A 13,686-nucleotide genomic window follows, 5' to 3' on the forward strand; every position below is an offset into this window, starting at 1 on the left:
TGGGATCCACCTTCTCCTGGCTCAGTGTAATGGTGAGATGTGGAGGATGGAGGGATCTGGAGACTGGGGAGTGACTGGACGCTTGCGGGGAAGGAAGAGGACACGGTGTACTTGTAGGACCTGAGAGCCTGACCCCCTTCTCCACACAGCCTCAGTGCTGGGGACACTGACCCAGGCAGGACTCCTGGATAGAGTGACCCCAGAACAGCTGTTTGTGAGTGTCCAGGATGCAGCTGCATATGCCCTGGAGCGACTGGTGAGGCGGCAGTAGCAACGGGAGTGGAAGCCAGGAGGTGCTGGGCTATGGCAAAGGAGGTGTGAGTCAGTGACTGAAGATCCAGGCCGAGGGATTTGTGAAGGGGGCTGAGGAGGGAGGTGAAGGAAAGGGGTGGGGTTGAAGTGATTAGTCTATATAAGACTCAACCAGGGAGACTGGGCCCAGCTGTGGGTGAAGAACTGAGGAACTAAGGTTCCAAAGCAGGCGGTGAACCTCTGAGAGGACTGCCAAATCTTGGGTGAGGGAGGGGGGCACCTAATCTACTTCTGACATGTCCCTTCCCTTTCCCAGGAGCTCACTGGTCCAAAGACTTGCACAGTGTGGGTCTGACCCGGTCACGTGGAGTGTGGAGGGTCCCAACAGCATGTGTGTGAGGAGGGCCAGGGTCCCTGAGCCCCCTTACTTAATGCAACTAATAAAACGAAGCTGAGAGCCTCTGAGGTTCATGAAGTGAGTCTGGGTGTCCGCACACAGACCCTTGGTGCCCCGTTCCTCCGTGCGCACAGCATTGCAGAGACACAACTGAAAATGGCTTTCACCTGTATGTTCACTGGTCCCCACAACCAGCTCCCGTCACCAGTTCTCTCCATGGGGTGGGGCTGCAGTCGCTGCACAGAGTCTTGGATCCAGGGATGCGAGGGAGGCCCAGCCGTGGGAATATATACTGGGGGCTTCCCCACCCCCTTGGTCCCAAGGAGATGAGAGGAGAGTGTTTCCGCTTCAGGTTTTTAGAGTCCCCATGGGCTCTTTGGCACTTGGAAAGCAACCCCCCACTTCCTGCCCTATGGGAAGGGGGTGGGGGGAGGACTTGGCACTGGCTGTGGGATGAGTTATGGCTCCATCATGCCCCTGGGCACTCGCAGAAAGGAGGAGTGTCACCAGGACAAGCCCCTATTTGGGATCAAGTTCTGAAGGAGATTGGGGACAGTCAGTGGAGTGGTCACTGGCTGGTGGGGTTTGCTAGATATTCCTGACAGTTGGAAGGCCCCGAGTGGCCGTCACTCTGAGGTCATGCACTGGAGCCGGTGTTTGAAGAAGAGCAGGCGGTGTTTGGCCACCTGACTTTCATCCAGTGATCCCGGGTAACGGTACCGAGCATAAGTCTCTGCCCTAGCATCCTTTGATGTCCAAGGCAACTTCAACTTGGATGCATGATCCACAACAACGTCTGAGCAGGAGCCCACCCGAAGAGAACCAAGTCCATCCAGGAAGAATTCTGGGGGTGGAGGAAAGGCGAGTACACAATGAAGGGTCTTGAGGATACAGAGGCCCCACCGTTAAAGGAGAACTGAGATTTGGGATATGCTGGGTGCATATGCAAAGGCCCCATTTCTAAGGACCTTGGGCATGTAAATCAACCCTTTTGAGTCTTAGTTTTACTCTTGTATAAAATGGAGTCAGTATCCTTACCTTGCGCTTTGAAAACGGATCCTCCGCCCCACCCCCCGCCCCGCCCTGCCCCGCCCCGCCCTGCCCCGCCCCGCCCCGCCCCCAACGCACACACGCGGAGGTTCAATAAATGCCGAATGGGCTGCTCCGAGATGGTCTGAACCAGGGGATACGGCTGGGAGCGAGATAAAGGTGCAGGTGACAGTGGTGAGGAAGTTCAAGACGGACCCAGCAGTTGTACTGGCTGTGGAGGTTTAAATGATGCTCGGGGCTGGGAGGGTGGAAGCTCTCTCTCTTGCCCGGGCACAGGTCTTGGTAAATCTTCGTAGAACTGTTCTAGGGGCCCCGGTGGCAGCCGTGGGCTCCGCGGGGGTGGTCGGGGAGTAGTACCCAGGGCCCTTGGCGCCTTACTGCACCGAGCCCAGCCCAGCGCCCCGCGGGGTCCCTGCCGGGACCGGCCAGGAGGGGGCGCCACTCACCCAGGTGCGCCACGCGGCTGAGGCGCGGGTCAAAGCCGACTTCGCGCACCTTGTCAGTGCGCGCCAGGAAGAAGTTGACCACGCCGTCGGTGACCACGCACCCTGGGAAGCCGACGAGCTCGTGGTGGAAGCCGCGCTTCTGCCGGAGGCAGTTCCCGCGGCCTGGCGCGCCGGGCTCCACGCTCAGCAGCTGCCGGTAGGTGGTGGCGAAGCCGGAGATCTCGCGCACCGCGCCCCCCACCTGCCCGGGCGGGAGGACGGCTGCAGGGGGGGCGCGGACCGGAAGGGGATCCTCTCCCCGCCAGGGCGGCTCTCCTGCCCTGTCCTTTCCCGTTTCTCCCCTGCAGGACCCAGATAGTGCCCCAGGCTCCGCTTCATCGTCCCCTCCCGTCCCAGGGCTGGCTGCCCTCAGTCGGGTCTACCGGCCGGCCGCGGCCTTGGTCTGCCGAAGGCCCTCCTCCCACCCTACATCTCAAGGCCCCTCCCCTACCAGGTCCAGCGGCGTCCGCTCCAGCACGTCCACAAGCCTCTCCAGTCGTGTCCGCGCCGTGAAGACGAAGTCGTCGTCCACCCACAGCACGTACTTGGTGGTTACTTGGGATACGGCCAGGTTCCGGCCTGCGAACCAGCCCTGGGGGTGGGTAAGTACGGTTGGGCGATGCTGTCGAGATAGCACGTAGCCCTCTGCCACCTTTCCTCCTCACTCCTGACCCCTCTCAACAGCCTGTGCCCCTCTCCACAGCCTATGCCCCTCTCCAAACTTTCGAGTGCTTACGAATGGCCGGGAGCTAGGTAAAAAATGCATTTCCCACTTGTGCGAGGCGCTGAGTCAGTGTTCTGGGGGAGGGTATTGGAATGCATTTAATCTCATGCGTTCGTTCATTCATCAACTATGTATTGAGCCCCCCACTAGGTGCTAAGCACCATTCTAAGAATGCAGCGCTAGTGAGACACACGATTCCTGCTCCCGTGGAGTTTACACTCCAGAAATCCTCATGCTTAACAGGCGCCTCAGTGATTCTGAGGCAGGTAATCCTGGAATCACTATTCTGGAGACTGCAGACTGAGGGTGCGCCCCCTCCCGGTGCCCTGTGGCGCACAGTTCAGCCTCGCTGGCTGCGCACCTTGCCAAAAGGCATGAGATAGTGCTCGATGTGGGGACCTCTAATGCTCTCTGGCTTGTCGCTGTCGTCGGCGATTACCACTGTGACTGTCGGGTAGAAGCGGCGGATGCTGGCGATGAGTGCCCGTAGCCGATTGTAACGAAGGAAGGTCTTAGTGGCAATGGTGACCAGAGCGCTGATGTTGTACTGGGCTGGGAGTGAGGGGCAGGGTTAGGTGCAGAGGAGAGTAGGGAGTGAGGAGCAGGAAGACATCTCCCAGGGATGTCTCCCAACTTGTCGCCCTCTCCCAACTTGCTCCCCATCGGGGCTGGATCTATGTCCCTGAGCACAGCAGTCTCACCTCCCAGGGGTAGAGACCCAGGTGGGTACAGCTGAGGGCTGGGTGGGTGTCTTATGCGTATGGTGAAGGCAACTTCGTGTCCCTCGGTGGAGAACCGGACTGGGAAGAAAGGACATGAGATGTGGCCGCTAGGGCTTGGACAACATTGTCTTTTCAGTAAATCAATATTTAAGCACCTACTCTGTGTAGCACTTTTCTAGGCCTTGTTAGACAAGAATGCAAGGTTCTTATCCCCATGGAACTTACCTTTTAATGGGTGGGAGAAAGATGATAAAAGAGTTCATTAAAAGCTAACCTTTATTGAGCATTTACTATGTGCCAGGCACTTTTAAAATTACCTTAAATCTATGAACTCATTTAATCCTCACAGTAGCCCTATTAAGTAGATTCCTACTACAGAAAAAGAAGGCACAGAGAAGTTAACATGTCCATAATTACCCAACTATTAAGCAACAAAGCTGGGATAGGAACCTAGTCAGTCTGGTTCCAGGCTAAGTAAGTAAGAAAATTCAGATACAGATAAGTATTGAATAGAAAATAAGACAAGTAATGTGATAGTGAAGAGGAGCCATTTGAGCTGAGATCCAAATGATAGGAAGGAGCCAGCTATGCAAAAATCTGCGGGAAGAGCATTCTAGGCGGAGGGAACAGCAAGTGCAAAGGCTCCAAAGTGGGAGTAGGTTTGGTATAGAAGCCTTGGAGAGAAGCAGGAGGGCTGCGTTATACCCCTTTTGCTAGACGAGAAATGGGGGCTCCGGGAGATAAAGCCCTTTGCCCTCTAGTAAGTGGTGGGCTGGGAATAGAGCTTGAGTCTTCTGGCTTCTGGGGCAGGTCACTTCCTGGGGCCCCCATGGTTGGCCTGAAGGGGGGACACACCCAAGGCTCGGGTTTCCCTCTGGCCAGCTCCAGCCCCAGATGAACAAAGGCCCCTTCTCTCCCTCCCTGGCCCTGCTGGCCCAGCTGAAATGCCCATTGTGTGGTTGGGCAGCGCTGGCCATCGCCTGAGTGTCTCCCACACCCTCTGCCACTTGCTCGCTCCTGCCTTTCTGGGTTCCCTGTGTTCACCCAGCCTGTTACTACCTCCACCTGGGCCTCGCACCTATGTCTGCTGTGTTTGCCTGGTAGCTTCGGCTGCTATAAGTGACCAGTTGCAGCTGCCGATTGAGTTGGTCCAGCCCTGGGCTGGCGAGGGTGAGATCTGGCTGCCCCTCTCCAGTGAGAGTCACTCCAGTCACTTCCCCTGCCACGTCCCAGGCGCCCAAGGAGGCAGTCAGGTTCACCTGGGAGAGGGGATTGGAGAGTGCAGGGTGAGGCCCCAGACCCACCTCTTGCCTCCCTGCTTCCTCCATCCCTCCTTTGGCAGCCTTGTGGCCACCTGGCCTCCTCGCCCTCCTGTTTCTTCTCACCTGGTAAACCTCCTGACCAGAAGTGGCCTGCAGGCTCAGTCCTGGGAGGAAGGAGAGGGGATCAAAATCACAGACAATCTGGAATTCCTCATTTTCTCTTCCCTCTTTCACCACACACAGCACAGAATTTCTCATGCATCCCTCTTGTTGAGGCCACAGCAGGGCACATGGTGGGGCATAGCTTAGAGTAACTGATTTTTTACTCCTTCCCATCAAGGCGGTAGCTTTTCTGGGGCCGGCCCTACCTGTCCACCTAACTTCGGCCAGTCAGCAAGAATAGACCTTTCTCCCCAAACCTCTCCAGTCACTGTCTTCTACAATTCCTGACAATCTTAGAGTCCCTTCTGTCCCCATCTCCCACCACATGAGCCCTCCCTGACCTCAAGTCTCCCTTTCATCAGAAGTCCCCCACCTCCCATTCCAATCTTCCCTCATTCTTCCTCACCCAACCTGGGCTCTGCCACCCCCCACCGTGGCTTAGGTCATCCCCTAGGACCGTTCTCCCCACCTGGCACCAAGATGCTCCTGAGGGGCTGGACCTCCACACCCTGCAGGGGGTACTGTAGTGGGGAGTTGGCAGGGGCTATGAGCAGCTGGTCAGCAGCAGACTGGCTCCTGGCAGTGAAGGAGGGGGAGGACAGAGGAGCAGTCACGGGGAGCCGGGCTCTCCCTCCTGCCACACCCACCCTCCAGGCTTCCCACCGCTCTCCCCCTACAGAGTCATGCCCTCCTTTCCCCCTGGTACCGGTACCTTGAAAGGAAGGCCTGGAACTCCTGCTCCCTCAAGGCAGACGCAGCCCTCAGCTCCTCGGGGTCAAAGGCCTTGGTGAAGTCAATGGCTTGGACCTGCCTCTGGAAGGGGAGGTGAAGGCTCCCCCCACTGGATTCACAAGTGCAGTTTCTCCTGGACAGCAGCCTGGAGCCGGGAGGAAGGGTCCTCAGAGCCCAGCCATGCAGCTCACTCATCCCACAGAACATTTACACAGGACCTCCATCTCGGCCTTTCAACCCTGTCCATCCAAAATCTGTCCCCTGAAACCCTGCTCTTCAGAGAGTCCTCAGGAGGAGGAACCACCAAAGGAATGTCCCAGCCCCCAAATCTGGATTTTACAGAGGTGTAGAATAGGGCCAAGTGCTAGGTGTTCAGAGTTGCCTACACACCATTAGGACCCCACCTGGACTCTCCTTTCACAGGGAATCACCACGACTCAGAAAGTCAGGGCCCTCCCCTGACTGCACACCCTCCCTTCCCCATACCGTGACAAGGTTCTTGGAGGACAGATTTGTCCCTCCGCCAGCACAAGACTCAGTAGCCCCCTCCACCTCCCACTTCACCCCTCTGCAACCAGTCGGGGGGAACCCAGGCATCAGAGCTCAGCAGTGGAGGAAACAAAAGCTTCCCACGCCACCCCGCAGCGAGTGCCACGCCGGTACCACGACTGCTTGCACTCACCCCACCACTTGCTCCTTGATCCTGACTGGGATGTGTGCGTACCGGGGCTCGGGGGCAAGACCTGGCAGTTCTGGCCTGGGGTTGCCCTGCAGGGGCCTCCACAGCGCAAGAGGTGCCTGGAGGCCCGGTGCGACCCGGGTGCTCGCGTACAGGAGCCCCAGCGAGGCGCAGGCGAGCAGCAGGACCAGCACACAGAGGGCCCGGCGGCCCAGCCGCATCCTGGGTGGGCGGTAGGGGTGGGAGAGTGAGAAAGGTGGGGAGCGAAGGCGTGGGCTGGGGCCCCCGCGCTTCCGGAGGCTCCTGCCGGCCACCCGGGGCTCTCCACATCTCGCGCGCCGGGATTTGCATAGCGAATCGGTACCCCTGTCCCCCTCCCCTCACTCCCCTGGCCTCGGGTCTCCCGGCCTCCTTTCTTCTCTCCCTCTCCCGCATCTCGCTTTCCTCTCACGCCCGAGGCCGGGCATCTTGAAGCAAGAGAACGTTGGAGGTAGTGGTTTCGATGCGGCGGCTCATAAGTAGAAGAGCACCATTTTATTAGAATAGCGGATGTTCCCGAGCCCGCCACCTCCCCTGGCCCGCGCATCCCCCAACCCCTCAGTCCGAGCATCACCTGGCCCCGGCTGGGCTGCAGAGGGCAGCGCCACACCTTGCCTGTCATGAAAAATGCAGAATCACGCCCGCGCTACTGGGTGGCCCCGGCGGAGGTGACCCCGTGAGTGGCCTCGGGAAGCTGTGCGGGGGGACAAGGTGGACCGGCGTGCGCGCCTCCTCCCGCCTCCGGCTCGGCCCCTCATCCCGCCCGGGCACTGACCTGTCTAACGCTCCGGGGCCGCCGCAAGATTTCGGTCCGGGCTGCGCCAGGCTCTCAGCTCCGGCCTGGGGGTCCTCATGGGGCTGGAGGCGGCCTGATGGGGGAGTCGGGTGCGAGGCTGAGAGGGAGGGGGATCCTCCTGCCTCCCGAGCGCGCCCGACCCCTCCCGCCTTCGGACTCTCCGGGCTTTGTAGACCAAGGCGCTGGGGTGGTTCTGGGCGTTTCCTGCTGGGGTGGGGATCGGAGTCGAGAAACCGCCGCAGCCCAGTCCCAGAAACAAATCCGGGGCTTCCCGGTACCCTGTTCCACTTGCCGGGCCGGGAGAGGTCGGGCCGCCGCCCTGCTCTTCAGTTCGCGGTGCCGCGCGGCTCAGCTCCCGGGCTGGTTGCGGCGGAGGATCCGGCTACGCGCGGGGAAGGCGAGCGCTGGGGCGCCTTCTGGTGGGCGCCGAGGACATTGCGGGGGCGCGAAGCCCGCGCCGAGCGCAGGTCCTTCTTTCTCTCCACGCCCCCCTCCCCCTCCAGCCCTTCGCCTCGGAACCCGGGCATCTCCCCCGCCTGCCCCCGATCCCAGTCATTCTCTTCCCTATGCGTCCGGAGCCGCCCTCTCGTCCAGACTGTAGGCAAGGACAGGCGACAAGGGCTTCGGGAAGACTTGGGGCGGAGACGCCCTGTAACCCCATTTCAAGGAAGATTTGGGTACTTAGGGTGAGATAAAGGAAGACAGACAAGACTCTGGAAAATAAAAAAAATGCCTCGCTAAGAAAGACAGGTTCACAGCCTCCCTCCCATCCTCGCCTCCGCAGCCCCCCCAACCCCCAACCCCAGTTATCTAACGAACACTCAGTGATGTACCAAACACTCGGCAATTCAAGGGCCTGCTTCTTCTGACTGCTCCTTGTTGCAGGTTTGCGGGGGGGGGAAAGAAACCCCAAACAGTGGCTAGATTGGTTGTAGTTCTGCGTGCAAGCTGCAGACCTGTAGACTCCCTTCTTTGTAGCTGGATTCTTGACGCTGCCCTAAGTTCTGTGGTTCCACGGTTCTAATAAAAGATGTCACGATTTAATAGGGAAAACAGATATAATAAGAAATGTAAAACAATGAAAATGTGGGGACGGGGAGAGGGAAGGATGGATTATTGGATGAATTGTGTACAAAGAAATGACTAATCAGCTGGGGGAAAAGTGCGATTCTCACCCTCCTTACACCAAAATAAATTCCAGATCTATCAAGTATTTTAGTATTAAAAGTGAAATCACAAAGAGCAGTAAAATAATTCATGGAGTTTGTTTTGTTTTTTATAGTCTTGGAGTGGGGAAGAGATATATAAAAATATAAAAAATATTTAATATCAAGATATATAAAAAACTCGAGTGAAAAAATTTCTATAAACAAACTTGAGAGAGAAATGACAAACTGTGAAAAAGTATTTGCAGCATGTAAGACAGATAAAGGTCTGCTTTTCTTAAGAGCTCTAAAACATCAGTAAGAAAAAATGGGGACTTCCCTGGCTGTCCAGTGGTTGAGACTTCACCTTCCAGTGCAGGGGTGCAGGTTCAATCCCTGGTCAGGGAGCTAAGATCCCACATGCCTTGGCCCAAAAAACCAAAACATAAAACAGAAGCAGTATTGTAACACATTCAATCAAAACTTTAAAAATGGTCCACATCAAAAAAAAAAAAAAGAAAAGAAAAAATGATCAACTACCACCAAATGAACAAAAATTGTGATTAGGCACTTGACAGAAAAAGTGAAAATGGCTTTTCAAATATATGAAATTATACTTGACCTTATTCATAATAAATAAAATGCAAATTAGAATAACAATGAAATGGTTTTTGATTACCAAATTAGTAAAGGTCAAAGAGCTTGCTAACACATTGAGTGGTCAAGTATTTGGAGAAACAGTCACTACCATACATTGTTGTGAGTGTAAACTGACACAACTTAGAGCAATTGGCCAATCTATTAACACTTAAAATATTAATCATTTAAATTTTAAATATTAGTAAGTTAAAAATTTAAAGATATGGTTCAGTCAGACAATGGAACACTGGGTTAATCTATATCTATCGATACTGGATGATATCCAAAGCTGTTAAGCAAAATAAACAAGGTACAGAACAGCATATATAGTTGGCTCCTGAGTGTGGGTTTTAGCTTCTGGGTTTGTCCAAAATCTGGAAATGAAGTGCTGCCATAATAAAAACCTAAAAATGTGGGAAAGACTTTGGAACCGGGTCTTGAGTAGCAGCAGGAAGGAATTTGAGGAGTGTTAGTGAAAGACCTCAGAATGTTGAAGAGCATGTTAGTAGAAGCCTCATGTCCTTTAAGGAGGCTGCTGATAAAGAGAAGTGAGGAAAGTAGGGAAATTGAAGGAAAGGGGGGTCCTTGTTATTGATACATTTAGCAACATTGTCACCATCAGTGGGGTGGAAAGTAGAAACTATACTAATGAATTGCGGATCTCACTGAGGAGATTTCCAAGCAGAATGTTGAAGGTGCCATTTGGTTTCTTCTTGTTGCTTTTTTTTAAAAAAAATAAATTTATTTATTTACTTTTGGCTGCATTGGGTCTTTATGGCTGCGCACGGGCTTTCTTCTCTAGTTGCGTCAAGCGGGGGCTGCTCTTCGTTGCGGTGTGCGGGCTTCTCATTGTGGTGGCTTCTCTTGTTAAAGAGCACAGGCTCTAGGCGCGTGGGCTTCAGTAGTTCTGACACACAGGCTCAGTAGTTGTGGCGCACGGGCTTAGTTGCCCCGCGGCAAGTGGAATCTTCCCGAACCAGGGCTTGAACCCATGTCCCCTGCATTATCAGGCGGATTCTTAACCATTGCACCACCAGGGAAGTTCTTTTTTTTTTTTTTTTAATATTTATCTATTTATTTATGCTCTGGGTCTTAGTTGCAGCATGTGGCTTGTAGTCGCGGCATGTGGACTCTTAGTTGCAACGTTCATGCCGGATCTAGTTCCCTGACCAGGGATTGAACCCAGGCCCCCTGCAATGGGAGTGTGGAGTCTTACCCACTGGAGCACGAGGGAAGTCCCTCTTTTTGTTGCTTATAGTAAAATATGAAAAGAAAGAGATAAGCTAAAGGAAGGAATGCTAACAAGAAGGATCTGGGGATTGTTGGGTTTCAAAATTCCTAGCCTCTCCAAGGACAAATGAGGCTAATATTTAAAAAATGGCTTCCAGGCAAAGATCATATCTAAGGAATGCTCAAGAAAACATGGTCTGAAAATGAAGCCAAGGAGGTGAACATAAATTCTTTGTTAAGAAAGAGTTAAGGCAGTGCCTCAGAAAATAGTTCAGTTTAACAATAGGACTCTCAGTGATAAAAGAAGAAGCTCAAGGAAGAGAAAGGTTTATCTAATACTATTTGTGAATATGGCTTTCATTTGATGTAGTTAATCTCAATAAGATTCACAGGAGACCTATAAAGATTTTAAGAGAGCTGTATCTGCAGAATTTTATTGGTGATAGAATGATTCTCTCTTATCATTCTTTTTTTTTTTTTTTTTTTTTTTTTTTTTGCGGTATGCAGGCCTCTCACTGTTGTGGCCTCTCCCGTTGCGGAGCACAGGCTCCAGACGCGCAGGCCCAGCAGCCATGGCTCACGGGCCCAGCCACTCCGCGGCATGTGGGATCTTCCCGGACCGGGGCACGAACCCGTGTCCCCTGCATCGGCAGGCGGACTCTCAACCACTGCGCCACCAGGGAAGCCCGGAATGATTCTCTCTTATCATTCTGATAGATAAATGTTTGCTGTTTTAAGTCCCCCAAGTTTGGAGTAATGTATTACATAACAATAGATAACTAATACTGAATATTATACAGTTGACCTTGAACAATGAGAGGGTTACGGGCACCAACCCTCAAGTCGAAAATCCGTGTAGGGACTTCCCTGGTGGTCCAGTGGTTAAGACTCCACACTTCCACTGCAGGGGGCGCAGTTTAGATCCCTGGTTGGCGAACTGGTCAGAGAACTAAGATCCTGCATGCCGTGAAGTGCAGCCAAAAAAAGAAAAGAAAAGAAAATCCGTAGTCAGCTCTCCGTATCTGGGGTTCTGCATTCACGGATTCAACCACCCATGGATTGTGTAGTACTGTACTATGTATTTAGTGGGAAAAAAAATCCTCATATAAGTGGACCCGCACAGTTCAAACATGTGTTGCTCAAGGGTCAGCTGTATAGACTGAGAAGAAATGGTCTGCAACTATACACGATAACTCATAATGCTAAAAGAAAAAAAAGCCAAAGACAGAAGATTACATTCTGTGTGATTCTTTTTATTAAAGTAGAATACAGGCAAAACTTATCTGTGATGTTTGTAGTCAGGATCATGATTATCTTTGAGGGGTGGAGTAGTAACTAGAAGGGGTCAAAAAGAATCTGGGTGCTAGTAAAGTTGTGTTTCTGCATTGGAGTGCTGATTACACAAGTGTGTTTAATTTGTAAAAATACACAGAGTTGTATACTTGTAATCTGTATACTTTTCTATATGTATATTGTACATGAATACACAGTTTAAGAATATGTGAGACTTTCAAATGCCTACTTCACTGGGTCTTATCCCCTCCAACTTTCTCAAAGACTGTTTCTGCTATTACCCACCCCATAGATTGTCAGTCTGTCCTCCACTGGCATGCAAACCTACTGTCTTTTCTTCCTTCTTAATAGACCCCTCCCTTGAACCCTGCATCACCTTCCAGCTACCTCCCCATTTCTCTGCTCCTCTTTATGGGAAAACTTCTCCAAAGAGTAGTCAACATCTCCCTTCCTCCCCTGGATCCACATCAATCCAGAATCTACCCCATATTTCCACTGAGTCTGCTCTTATAAGATCCCCCATGGCCTCCTTTCTGCTAATCCAGCGATGACTTCCCTGTCTTCATCTTACTCAGCAACTCAGCAACATTTGACACCACTGGCCATTCCTCCTTGAAATCCTCTTTTCTCTTGGCTTCTGAGACATCATACTCCCTTGATCCTCACTGGCTGCTATCCTATCTCCTTCATTGAATCCCCTCTTTTGTGTGATCTCTCATTGTTAGAGGGCCCCACATTCAGTCCTTAGACCTTTCTCCCTGGATTCTCTCTACAGACAATGTCACTTAACCTGTAGGGGAAGAAAACTTTTTTCCTCTATGCCCTTAGGTTTTATACCCGGGAGTACTGCAAATTAAACTGACAAAAGACAGATTAACGTGAGAAAAGTCTTATTATGTATGCATATGGAGGGCTTCATAGAAAAGAACTGAGATCCAAAGAAGCAGTTAAGCCTGAGGCTTATATACCCTTTTAACAAAGAGCAGTAAATTGTGGAGAAGTGATAAGGCAAAGGCAAAAGGGTTTGGGCTTCTAGGAGTGGTAAATTGTGAGAAGGTAAATATATGGGGGAAAAGAAGGTAAGGGTTATTTTAGTAAGGTTTGTTGTGCAGACTCCAATTTGTGCAGTCGTGGGGTGAGAAGTGTCTCTGGTTATTAAGAGTTGTTCTTCTTTCCTGGTATAGTTGAGGAGAGGGGGGACACCTTCATAAAGGAAAATTTATACCCTACCTTTGGGCAGATAGGGGAAGGGTAGAGAGCTTTTCCTGAGTCCGCTGTTTCTCTATTGCCTCCAGCTCAAAATAATCCTTATGCCAAAGCTGCATATTTTGGGGTCACATCCTCTGATCCCCCTCACAGCCCATGGCTTTAAAGCCCACCTATCTGCTGATGACTTCCAGAAGAATAACCCCAATCTTCCACACTATGCTTCAAGACCATAGGTCCAAGGGCCAACTTGACATTTCCATGTGGATGTCTAATATGTATTAAAACTTAAAAAGACCAAAAAAAAAGAAAAAGAACAAGTGAGAACAACAATTGTAATCTGCTTTTGAAAATATTCAGAAGCTTTTTTCTTCAAGCAGTACACCCAATTTCAGTGGGGTCTGATAGTCACCTTGGGTCAATCATGTAGCTGTAGCCATCTGGCAGCTCAGCGGGAGCTGGGTGATACAAGTTGCCTTTACACACATGGTGGGAGTTTGGTGCTGGCTCTTAGCTGAACCTCTCTCTCCTTGTGGTCTTTCATCCTCCGAGAGTCTAACCTGGGTTTCATTACATGGCAGTTTCAGGGGAGCAAGTGGGTGAGAGTGGAAGCTGCATGGTCCCTTGAAGCCTTGCTTGCAATTCACATAACATTATTTCTCTCTCTTTCTCTCATCTCTCTCCATATATTTCTCAAGTATATTTATGCGCCAAAGCAAATTTTCAGGCCATCCCAGATTCAAGGAGTGGCTACACTCATAAGTGGATATGGATGCAAAGAACTTATGACCATTTTTTTTTTTTTTTTTTTTTTTTTTTTTTTTTTGCAGTATGCGGGCCTCTCACTGTTGTGGCCTCTCCCATTGCGGGGCA

At 52.0% G+C, this 13,686-nt stretch overlaps 1 protein-coding gene and 1 long non-coding RNA gene across 3 annotated transcripts; one reads left to right on the plus strand and one right to left on the minus strand.

Annotated features, from left to right (window-relative positions):
- Positions 1-653, plus strand: LOC114486484 (uncharacterized). Its single transcript, XR_003680309.2, has 3 exons — positions 1-32; positions 150-315; positions 569-653. It is a non-coding gene; the product is annotated as an uncharacterized lncRNA (long non-coding RNA).
- B4GALNT1 (beta-1,4-N-acetyl-galactosaminyltransferase 1) lies at positions 310-7,644 on the minus strand. 2 transcript variants are annotated; one of them, XM_007103904.3, is made up of 12 exons: positions 7,579-7,644; positions 7,280-7,373; positions 6,469-6,687; positions 5,767-5,931; positions 5,524-5,630; positions 5,016-5,056; positions 4,709-4,889; positions 3,610-3,708; positions 3,270-3,460; positions 2,636-2,776; positions 2,146-2,386; positions 310-1,493 (listed from the first exon to the last, which is right to left on the minus strand). In XM_007103904.3, the coding sequence occupies exons 3-12, from the start codon at positions 6,684-6,686 to the stop codon at positions 1,276-1,278; spliced, it is 1,602 nt and encodes a 533-aa protein (XP_007103966.1). In that variant the 5' UTR covers position 6,687; positions 7,280-7,373; positions 7,579-7,644; the 3' UTR covers positions 310-1,275. The 2 variants fall into 2 exon arrangements, with proteins under 2 accessions (XP_007103966.1, XP_054941549.1); XM_055085574.1 differs by lacking the exons at positions 4,709-4,889; positions 5,767-5,931; positions 6,469-6,687; positions 7,280-7,373; positions 7,579-7,644 and having other exon boundaries at positions 1,022-1,493; positions 4,935-5,056; positions 5,524-5,606.
- Between the last annotated feature and the right edge of the window lie 6,042 nt (positions 7,645-13,686).

Source organism: Physeter macrocephalus, chromosome 6, assembly GCF_002837175.3.
Source record: "Physeter macrocephalus isolate SW-GA chromosome 6, ASM283717v5, whole genome shotgun sequence".
Classification (NCBI taxonomy): Eukaryota; Metazoa; Chordata; class Mammalia; order Artiodactyla; family Physeteridae; genus Physeter; species Physeter macrocephalus.

What these genes read in the sequence shown, in the direction of transcription:
- B4GALNT1 (XM_007103904.3), bottom strand. Translation starts at nt 6,686, where the DNA reads ATGCGGCTGGGCCGCCGGGCCCTCTGTGTGCTGGTCCTGCTGCTCGCC. An exon ending in TTCCAGGCCTTCCTTTCAAG is followed by an intron (nt 5,631 to 5,766) that starts GTACCGGTACCA and finishes CTTCACTGCCAG; the next exon opens with GAGCCAGTCTGCTGCTGACC. An exon ending in TGGGTCTCTACCCCTGGGAG is followed by an intron (nt 3,461 to 3,609) that starts GTGAGACTGCTG and finishes CCTCACTCCCAG; the next exon opens with CCCAGTACAACATCAGCGCT.